General features: G+C 32.0%; 1 protein-coding gene across 1 annotated transcript in view; it reads right to left on the minus strand.

Moving 5' to 3' along the window:
* LOC132163555 (uncharacterized) overlaps nucleotides 1-9,054 on the minus strand; it is a gene marked incomplete at its 5' end in the record, with an annotated part of 18,468 nt that extends 9,414 nt beyond the window's left edge. The window contains 3 exon segments of the mRNA XM_059573876.1: nucleotides 7,201-7,304; nucleotides 7,891-7,954; nucleotides 8,820-9,054. Coding sequence (XP_059429859.1) covers nucleotides 7,201-7,304; nucleotides 7,891-7,954; nucleotides 8,820-8,850 — 199 coding nt within the window.
* Nucleotides 9,055-11,763: the final 2,709 nt, after the last annotated feature.

The following is an 11,763-nucleotide window of genomic DNA, read 5'->3' on the forward strand; positions in this document are numbered from 1 at the left end:
AAATTTATCATTAGCGGCGACCTCAATGTCCCCGCTAATGATTTTTTTATTCTTATAATTAAATAGCTGCGACCAAAATGTCGCCACTACTGACCATCAATAGCGGCGACATTTTGGTCGCTGCTATTTAAAAACATCAGTAGCGGCGACAAAAATGTCGCCGCTATTGACCATCATCAGTGTCGACACACGGCCCATTTCAACCTTTTTTGCAGCAAAGAAAAAAGTCGCCACTAATGATGGGTCATTAGCGGGTCGCCGCTATTGAGCATCAGTGTTGGATTAATATATACCGGCAACTGAGTAGAGCCAAGGGTCAATAGCGGCGACATTTTGCTCATTAGCAGCGACTTTGGGTCGCCGCTAATGAGCAAATTTCTTGTAGTGCAAGTAATTATCAGTAAATTTGTTCAAGCAGAAAATGGAAGGGAAGGTCAATTATATGATGAATTTCCTGAAGTTAAAGTAGACTTTCAGGTGAAAAAAACATATAGAAATCAAGACATCTCAAAATTTGAACTTTTGTTCCAACATTAAAATCATTTTCACTTCTGTTGTTTGTGACTCAGAAAGGATTTTCTTACTTTTATGGAGATGATAATCACAGCAGTAAAAATGTATAGAAGTCATTTATTTTGGGGTTCTTAATGGATTGTCATTGCATTTGTGTCTGCATTGTTATTATATGTGTCAAGCATCTGAAATATTATTCTTGCAAACATTTACTAAATTCAATCGAGTGCAAACTGCAAGCAAATGAAAATAAGTGCTACAATCATATACCATGCATCTGATATATATACCAATCAAAAAGGTATGAAAAATACAAAATGGGATATGTCAGTGGTAGAGCTAGGATTTTTGTTCACATGGACAAGATTAAAAATTAGAATAGAACAAAATTGATTAAAGAATATAATTAACAACATAAATAAATAACTCAACAAAATTTAAGTAACGTTTTAAAACATACAAATATAATTTGTAACTTATTGTTCCACGCCTAGCGTTAATTTCTTCATTTGTCCTCAATGAGTTCATATTAATTTTGAAAAAATCGTCACATGATTTATTCATCACTATAGCCTTCAATATATATATATATCACCAACAACTAATTTAAAAGATAACTCAATATATAAAATTTTAGATAGATATTTATTATTTAATAATAAATTTAGAATAATTAATATAAAAATTTAATTAAATAATATATCTGTAAACCTAAAAGAAATGGAGAAACTATTTGTTGGCCTTTGTTCATGAGGATTGTACATGTAGCATACGATGGTATGAACGATATGAAAGGGAGAGAGAGCATAAGCAAAAAGAGAAAAACTAATGAAGTGTTAGGGGTATATCTTGCATTTTAGTGTGAGCTTGGCCTTCAAAACCATTGATAAAGTTGATCATGAACTTGTGTGGCAGGAGAGTAAAGTTGTTTCTAAGCACAGATGGGAAAGAATCCAATGTGGCGCAAACAAAGTTAGATCAGTGAGATCGCTTTGAGATCCATTGATGAAGTTGGTAGGAATTGCTTGTGACAGCAGTAGAAAGCTGAACATGAGCTCCAATGGCAATGCCGAAGCCACATTATGGCCAGTGGGGGTTGCGATTCCCACAGATCTTTTTAAAAACTGTTATAAGAAAAATTCTGCTAATGGCCCCAACATGTATGTAATTAGAAAAATATTGGGGGTATCAAACCTTTACCAAGAGAAAAATACCAAAATTATGTAAAACTTATTCATTAGTACTCGTAACATTTCTTTTTATTAATTGTTTTGATCCTTCTCTCAAAAAAAAAAAAAAAAAAAAAAATTGTTTTGATCCTTTCAAATGAATAAGCTTCATGTCATCTTGATCCATTTCTTGGTAAAAGTTTTGATGCTCGTACATTTTTTTTATTATTATTGTTGTAAAAAAAAAAAAAAAAGGACTTTTAAGAGAGGCTCAACCAAGAGTTTTGATACTCGTACATTTTTTTTATTATTATTGTTGTAAAAAAAAAAAAAAAGACTTTTAAGAGAGGCTCGCTTGGTCTTTTGAGAATCGTTATCTTTTTGAGAATTAGAAACAATATCAACGTCTTTTCCGCCCCTACAATAATGAATTTCTGGCTCTACCACTGTCTAATGGGCCATAATCATGTGCATTAATGCACAAATAGATCTGAGTGTAAGCTAAAATGAGGCAAAGTGAGAGATCCACAGGGTACAAAGGATGGTAAATGACAGCGACACGATGGGCTGCTAGAGAAGGGCTGCTGACGGTTGAATGAAGGCAACGATGGCAACCAGTGATCAATGGAGGTCCAATTGGACTGATTAGGCCACAAAAAGGTGTCTCAGATAATATTTAAAAATATATGATATGACGAATAATATAAAAGCGATAGAGAAAAGAAGGATAAAGAGACAAACTAATAAAGGGTTAGGGCTACATCTTGTATTAAAGTGTATATAAAACTATATAATACAAATGTCTGTATTTATAAAAAGGTTATAAAAGGTAAGAGTGGTAAACAAGAAACCCTATAAACTAAAGAAAGGAGGGATTAAACCCTGAATGAAACTAAATAAAAATAATAATATAAGATACTTTAACAGTACAAAACTGCAAAGTTAGACAAACACAATTTTGGCAAATCAAATTTTTTGCACATGTTTCCCATTGCAAAATGTCACAAGAGGCCTTCCTGTTTGGTTTGTTGTATTTTGAGTTTTGACAATTAGCTATGAGAAGTAGGGGAGACTCGAAGAGACTTTAGGGGTGGAATAAAAAAGACAAATGTGCGCACGAAAAGCTAAATTGCGCTTCTGTTTCGCAACAATATGTCAGGAGAGTATTTGAGATTGCGTTAAAAAATTTAAAAAGTACTTTAATACCTAGAAAGTTGTGCTAAACAGAAGCTGCCATGTTTGATAAAAAAATTTAGAAGTACTTTAACTTTTTTTTATTCTAAAAATTATCAAAATGCACCATTGGAGAAGGATTAAAAATAATATTTTTAACAAAAAACACTTTTTGACTTAAAAACTTTATTTTTCCAAAACAATCCCAAATATATTTCAAGTGACAGTCGATGGGTTTGTGTGAGAGTAATTGAAATTAAGGACATGTAGCGTGTGTAGAGTGAGTGTAGAGGAGACAAAACGTTCAGATCACCTTGAAGTTCTGAATCTTTTGACACATCACAAATGACTTTCAAGGTTTGCTTTTGATTGCTTTGACAACTTCTCGCACACCACTTTAAAGTTTGAAATTTTGGCTTAGGTGTAACAAGCAACACGATTAATACACATCACTTTAAAAGTTGGCTTGTGAAGAAAAAAAATAAATAAATAAAAAAGGAGGGAAGAGTATAATAACCATCATATAGGGGTGCTTGTCTCTTTTAAGGTGGGTAATAGGGTAACAAAGTTATATATATATATATATAGGAGTAACGTTTGCCCCCTCTCGCCACTTGCTAGCTCTGCCATTGGATACGGGTTTTATATTCGTATCATTACAACTTTGTATCTCATAGAATGACTACATATGTAACTTCTTTGTCAGCGGATATATAAGCTGTTGGAAATAATTTGGGATAATGCACAAAAATTTTATTGAAATAAAATAATATCAATCTAAAAATTAACAATAAAATAAATAAAATACAAAAGATGAAAAGCAGAGTATCAAAAGATCTCACAATGCTATAGAATTTTTTTTTGACATGTCCGCATAAGAAGGGGGAGGGGGATTCGAACTGGTGACCTCCACTTCATTAAGTGTGGTCCCAGCCGATTGAACTGGTGACTTCCACAATGCTATAGAATTACGCAAGAGTATTGTCCTCTTAAAAGTTGATTCATGCCTTTTGAAGTATATAACTCTATGCCATTGGATCTCTTGACATACAATGTAGTGTCCCAGATTTTTCAAAGTCTTATTTTAGAGATATTTATTTGATGATATATTATTCATATTAGGTAATGATATTTATTCTTGAGGAATTGATTAGATCATATGAATATTATAGGAATAAATATTGATTTGAGATCTGATTTGATATAAGAGATTATATTTTGATTGGGTGATTTAAGAGATATGATAATTGAAGATTGATTAATATATTTTGGAGTATAATTATTATAGTTGGTGATTGATTTAATGAGATTTTATGAAGTGAGGAATTAGTGGAATTATTAATGGAAGTTGGGATTTTATTAGATTTGTTTTTTCTTTATAAATTGGAGTGAAATCCAACCCACTTCCTATTTTTTCTCTCTTTTAACCTTCCTCCTCTCACACACATACATCTCCCTTTCCCCTTTAAATATTTTTATCTTTATTGTCCTTTATAACTACATAGAGGGATTGAGATGAAATCAGAGAAAGAAGATTGAGAGAGAAGGTGAGAAAGAGAGTTTGGGAGGGAGTGAGAGTGAGAGACAGTGATTGGAAAATTTATGGGTAATGATCAATTGCAGCAGAATGAGTTTTGACAAGTAATTACCTTTGATGATTCATTCATGTAACCCATTGTAAGTATTCTTATTTACTGAGTATGATATTGATAACCAATAATACGGATTCTTGTGGTTTTATAACTTGTTTGGCCTTTTGATATAAATGATTCAACAATTATTTATATTGTCGGAAAGCAATTGATTCAGTACTTCACAGTTTTTGTAGTTCTTGCAGGAATGGAAAATCAAGGTAATTATGTAGTTGTGATTAGAGATTCATATTGAAATGTGCAGAGATTCCAAGTTGGTTGAGTTTTGTCTAGAGTCTAGACTGTCGGATAGATTTGTATAAATGCCTTGTACGACATAGCTTTGGATATTTCTGTATAAAGAAAAGTATTTTAACATTGTTTTGTATTGACAATTACAGTTTTTTTTCGCTGTGTGAGATTATTTCAGCGTAACACTCGAATTTATTTACAAGATAAAAAAATAGAAATATCAAAATGTCACAAATGGTATCAAAGCATTACTCAGCCTGAGATGGTGGAAATGTGCACAAGCCTATGAGGGTCGCTAATGGACATGCGTTGGTGATGCCAAAAGTGGGTTATATTATAAGGGTTGTTAGTTAAGACGCCAAGAGATTTATAAAGGTCAAAAGTTAAGGCCGAGAATGAAGAAATTCCGTGAGGATTGCCAACAGTGACACTGGAGCCCAAGAAGAGTGCTTGTGGCGTCTCACATTGCCTGAGTATGGAATATGTTATGATATTTATTCTATGAACGGATTGAATTTTAAAGTTATATGGTAACTTGGGGTAAGTTATGGGTTAAGTGTGATTTGTTTTTAAATGGGGTCGCTCAATTTGAAGATAGGTGATAATTTATGGGCTTTAATTTCAAGAACGAAATTTCTTTAAGGGGGGAAGATTGTAGCGTCCCAGATTTTTCAAAGCCTTATTTTAGAGATATTTATTTGATGATATATTATTTATATTAGATAATGATATTTATTCTTAAGGAATTGATTAGATCATATGAATATTATAGGAATAAATATTAATTTGAGATCTGATTTGATATGAGGGATTATAAATAATTGAAGTTTGATCGGATGATTTAAGAGATATGATAATTGAAGATTGATTAAATTATTTTGGAGTATGATTATTATAGTTGGTGATTAATTTAATGAGATTTTATGAAGTGAGGAATTCGTGGAGTCATTAATGGAAGTTGGGATTTTATTAGATTTGTTTTTTTATAAATTGGAGTGAAATCCAACCCACTTCCTATTTTTTCTTTCTTTTAACCTTCCTCCTCTCACACACGTACATCTCCCTTCCCACTATAAATATTTTTATCTTTATTTTCCTTTATAACCACATAAAGAGATTGAGATGAAATCTAAGAAAGGAGATTGAGTGAGAAGGTGAGAAAGAGAGTTTGGGAGAGAGAGAGAGAGTGATTGGAAAATTTATGGGTAATGATCAATTGCAGCAGAATGAGTTTCGACAAGTAATTACATTTGATGATTCATTCTTGTAACCCACTGTAAGTATTCTTACTTACTAAGTATGATATTGATCTCTAATAATACGGATTCTTGTGGTTTTATAACTTGTCTGGCCTTTTGATATATATGATTCAATAATGATTTATATTGTTGGAAATCAATTGACTCACTACTTCACAGTTTTTGTAGTGCTTGTAGGAATGGAAAATTAAGGTAATTATGTAGTTGTAATTAGAGATTCACATTGAGATGTACAGAGATTCCAAGTTGGTTAAGTTTTTTCTAGAGTCTACACTATCGGATAAATTTGTATAAATGTCTTGTATGGCATAGCTTTAGGAATTTTTGTATAAAGAAAAATATTTTAACAATATTGTTTTATATTGATAATTACAGTTTTTCCGCTGTGTGAGATTGTTTCAGCGTAACACTCAAATTTATTTGCAAGATAAAAGAAGAGAAATATCGGAATGTCACACATAACCTTCTAAGATCAGACTATAGCGTCTCCTTTCGTTAAGGACACACTTAAAAAAACGAAGACTAATAAACAACCCTTTTATTAAAATGGATGAGTGACGTCATGATAATGTTTTGTAGAAAAGCTAATGGTATAACATATAGCTTTATAGCTCGGAACAAAACATTTGATAACAGTGTACGATATTGAAAACAAAAGATATTATATCTATATCTATTCTAGCTCCTTGGAGAGCTCTCTCTATACACATAGAGCTGTGAGTTTTTATTTTATTTTATTTTATTATTTTTATTATTATTATTATTTTTTATAACAAAACCTAAAAACCAATCTCATGACCAAACAGTCATAACAACAAAGCCATAAAACGTTGTAAATGGTCAAAACTGTTTCTCTAACCAACGGTCAAAACCATAAAAACAAATTAAAAGTTTTATTTTTTCTTTAATAACTCATGAAAAGTTTTAATGATGAAATGACTTAAAAAACTTTTATTTTTTATTTTTTATAGTTACTAAAAGAAAAAAAAAAAGAAAAAAAAGAAAAAAGAATCTAACGTTTGTAACACATACAATATAATACAACATAAACATCATATTACCAAGATGAACGTCCAAATAAGAATTTGCATCATCTTACCATATATATCACGCAACAGCAAAAATAATATGCAATCAAAGAAACATATGCTAAAAAGATCTAAAAATATGCTTGAAACAGATTTATGTGGGCAGAAGATTTACCACATAATGCTGTCCACGTACACTTCTTGGGTAAAATCCTCTGCAAATCGTGACGAGTTGTTTGATGACTGTGCATGCAAGCTTCTCCTCCACACAAACCATATCTAAGTAAGAAATTAGGGTGAAAAACAATAGTTAAGAAGATATATATAACATCTTCTTATCCTCATTTAGGACGATCGTTCAATTTCAGACAATGTATGCTACACTTTTAACGTTTTTGCACTGTCGGGAATGATAAGAGGAATATTGGGACCATTCATTTTCAGCTTAAAGATCTTATTGCATCGATCTTGCCTTACCTCTGTCCCGTCTAGTCAAGGACTCAAGGTAATTGCTGTTTGGGTGACAACATCAGTGTCGTCACTAAAGATAAATGCTGGTTTGGCAATGCTTTTTAGGGTAGCTTTTTCGTGTTTTAGGGAATTAAACAAGCAAAATCATATATTGTTAACAAATATTCAAAACATAAAATATTCTCAAAACACTCAAAACTATTTTTATATTTATGTCACATCATCACAATCAAAAAATTGTCGGGAGACTTTTTCCTGTCATGCCTAATATATAGTTCCATTGCTATTTTTCTTGGAGTGCCCTAATGATATTTAGGCAAGCATTAACAATATGGAGTATGAAAGCAACACATGCATGCATGAAGAAACAATTGGTCCAAATTATCAGACTCACCCTAGGTTTTTGCAGATAGCTAGACTTGCCAAAGCCTCCATATGACTGGATTTGTAGTAGCCAACTGCAATTTAAAAATGCTAATAATCAAATGATATGGAGGAATATATATTAATATTCAAATGATATTAATATATATATAAGCACTCTAGCTAGAGATACATTAAAGGGACACTAGTCACTTGTCACCATTTTAGATTGTTATATATAAAAGCATAGGCTTTCAAGAAAATAGCTTAAAATTGCAACAAATAACAATCGAAAATGGTGACAAGTGATGAAAAATGTCCCTTTCATGTAACCCTAGAATGCTTTTATATATATATATATATATATATATAAAATATTAGAAATCTCAATTACAATTGTTTGAATTTACTGAATTCATCTATAAACTTAATTTGTTTTTTTCTTTGTCATTATTATTTTTTGTTATTCTTAATTTTCTAAGACGTTTAATTTCCTAAAAATATTCCTAAAACCAAATTAAAATTAAAAATATAATGGTATATACGGTTGAGGGTTCTAGTTATCCGAGCAAATTAAAGGAGGATAGAAAGCCGACTCCTCAGTTATTGCGAGAGGATATAGGGTAATGTGATTGGTTAACTTAAAGAATATTATTATATATATGTGCCTTTGGATTCCGCGCGTGGTTCTAGGTTCTTCTAAAACTATTCTGAAGAAATTGACCTTCTCAAGACTACTAGGAGTAGGAGAGGTGCATCGAGATCACTAGTGATATGTATGATTATGACACCTTCAGATTCTAGTGTGTTTCATTTTTCACCAACCATCATGATCATCAAAAGAGAGAAGCAAGATCTAGTCTAAATTGTTGTGCCATATTAAAACTCCCAACTATTTCTTTATGATCATCTTCATTTCCTTCTAGAAGGAGAGAAAGAGAGAGATTATATATATCTTACCTTCTAGAAGCCCATTTGTGAGACTCTTCATTTCCGTAGCAGGAAGCTCTTATAGGATGGATCTCGAGTCACAAACACAAAGAAAGAGATGAAATGGGAGATATTTACTACCTTCAAAAGCCTTTCTTTAAGATCTATAGGGCTTTGTCTAGTGATGTATCTTTGGCTGCTGCAGCCAAGATGGCATTCACCTGCACCAGCCCCTGCACCTCTTGTTGGTTCATCTCCCCATTCAAACCAAAAAAAGAAAAGAAAAAAAAGCAGCTTTTTTCATGCTTTGAAGTCATAAGCAAAAGCAGACAGAAAGAAAGAGAAAAGAGAAGGCAAGGTGCAGGTGCAAATGCAGATAAAGGCAACATATTGGCATGTATGCTCTCTCAGTCGCATGTCTCAGAAACAAAGCATTGGGCAACTTCCCAAGTAACAGAAGGATATATTTATTTATAATACATATATCTATATATATACATACATATATGTAGAAATAATTAGAACATTATGTTCAGAAAAATATGTATGGGCGTCGATATATATATATAAAGAAAACAAGTGAAAGGTGGAATTATTAGTGGATAAGCATTTGACAAATTCTGATATCTATTGCCGAAATTTTACTAGTACTGTCTGTCCTAGCCACCAACCAGCTGGTCCTGGGCCACGTGATGTGAAGACCCTAAGCACGTGGGATTTGACGCCCCAGCCAATGGGAGACTACCACGTATTGCCACATCTGACAGTACCACTCGAGATGGACCGTCTTACCGCATGGTCTCCTCTTTTCTAGGTCAGGTCATGAGATTGGGGGGTGGGGGCCACGAGAGCGATGGCACTCGAGCTTGCAACGTCTTCATCTTTTTACAAATATTCTCCATCACTATTAACCGGTGACATATTCACTGTTGCTGTGTTGGCTTCTATCTGTGAGGAGATACGTTTAACTAATTTTGTATTTAATTTGTCACGGGCTCACAAGTTCTGAAAAAAATTATCATGCTGGATTATAAGAGAGTAGCAAATTTTCTAAATTCTATTTTCTTCCCAAAATGTAAGAAAAACTCTTAAGAAATTATCTAAGAGTACTAGCAATAGACACCATATAACTCATTTCATTCCTTACATATTAGGGAAATTTCAAAAAAACTACAAAAAGTCACATGCAGCAACTTTCCTATTGCTTCCCTAAATATTGAGAATGCTACAATATTATTCAATGTGTATAAACCAAAAGAGTTTTTCTATATTTTATTTTAATATAAATAATATTTATTTTCTCTCTCTCTCCGCGTTCTTATTGGGGATTGTCTTAAGATTTTGTAAAAACTTGAATGGTAGATATGAAACTTGTATTTTTTGAGGAAATAATATTTTAATGACGTAAGGAAAGGTAAAAAAAAAAAAAAAAAGGTATTGTGAAATATATTTAGATATGGAAGCAAAAAGTAGTTTTATTTCCTATACTTAGAGCATATTTTGAAATTGTGTTTGAAAAATAGAATTTTTAAGTAAAAAAAGAATTTTTGGCAAAAGTTTAAAAATGAAGTTTTTGCCAAAAGTACGTTTTTGCAATTTTTTAGTTTTTGGGCATTTAAAAGCGCTTTCAATTTTTTTACCAAACAAGTACTTTTTTTTTTTTTTTTTTTTTTTCAAATAGACTTTTTAAGTGTTAAATGTACTTTTTAGCCCTTTAAATGCACTCCCAAATATGCCATTAGAAAGAATTAGAGATAAGCTGTTGTTAGTACTCTAAGAGCATGTTTGGGATTGGGTTTGAAAAATAAAGTTTTTGAGTCAAAAAATACTTTTTGACAAAAGCTTTATTTTTAAGTTTGCTAAAAGTGCGTTCGAGCCATTTTTTAGAATTTTTGGATCCTTAAAAGCGCTTTCAATTATTTTTGCCAAACGAGTACTACTTTTGCTAAACGAGTACTATTTTTTTCAAACAGACTTTTAAATATTAAGCGCACTTTTAAGCTCCTCAAACACACCCTAAAACAAACCTTATTAGCTTTCGCTAAACCTAAGAAACACTAATGGGAAGCAAAAGTGTTACCCTAGATTTTTAGGGAATGATTTTTTTATTCCTTTAACATTATTTTAATATAAAAATACTTTTTTTTGTCTATAACATTTATTTGAAATAATATTTAAATAGTTTCCCTCTCCTCTCACTTTCCCATAACATTTAATTTCAATTATATATATATATTATAAATAAGTTATTGTGAAGCTTACTTGAATATAGAGTGAAAAAGTAACTTGATTCTCTACTTTTTAAAAAAATCTAAAGGAAGCTCTTAGGGACAAGGATCCTCTCCGGTCCACAATGAACTGGAGAGGATCCAGTTCATAGCTAGGATCTCTCATTAGAGATCTTAAGGCCATCGACCTACCAGGTGGCACATTAAAAAAATATTATTATTTTATTATTTTACTTTTAAAATTAAATAAAAAATAAAATAATAAAAAATTAAAACAAATATTAAAAAAAAAGAAGGGTGGTAGGCCACCCCATGTTGTTAACCGGTGTGAAGCCACCTCCCCATTTTAGGGCATGGGGGGGTGGCAGCCACCGTGAGCTGATTGAGGGAAGAAAGCCCGTGCACCCATTATCAAACCACCCTCAAAGGCCAAATCAAAAAAATCAAAAATTTTGCTTTTGGCCCCGCGCTTGGCAATTCTAACCCGAACCACCCCAAGGGCCATGGGGGTGGCCGAACCACCCCAAACCGGTTCATGGGGGTGGCGTCGCCTTCTTTTTTTTAATATTTGTTTTTAATTTTTTATTATTTTATTATTTATTTATTTTTAAAGGTAAAATAATAAAATAATATTATTTTTTTTTAATATGCCACATGGCAGATTGATGGCCTTAGGATTTATTCTTATAGATCCTAACCATTAACTAGATCCTCTCCAGTTCATTTTAGACTGGAGAGGATCATTG

This window comes from Corylus avellana, chromosome ca10 (assembly GCF_901000735.1).
Source record: "Corylus avellana chromosome ca10, CavTom2PMs-1.0".
NCBI lineage: Eukaryota > Viridiplantae > Streptophyta > Magnoliopsida > Fagales > Betulaceae > Corylus > Corylus avellana.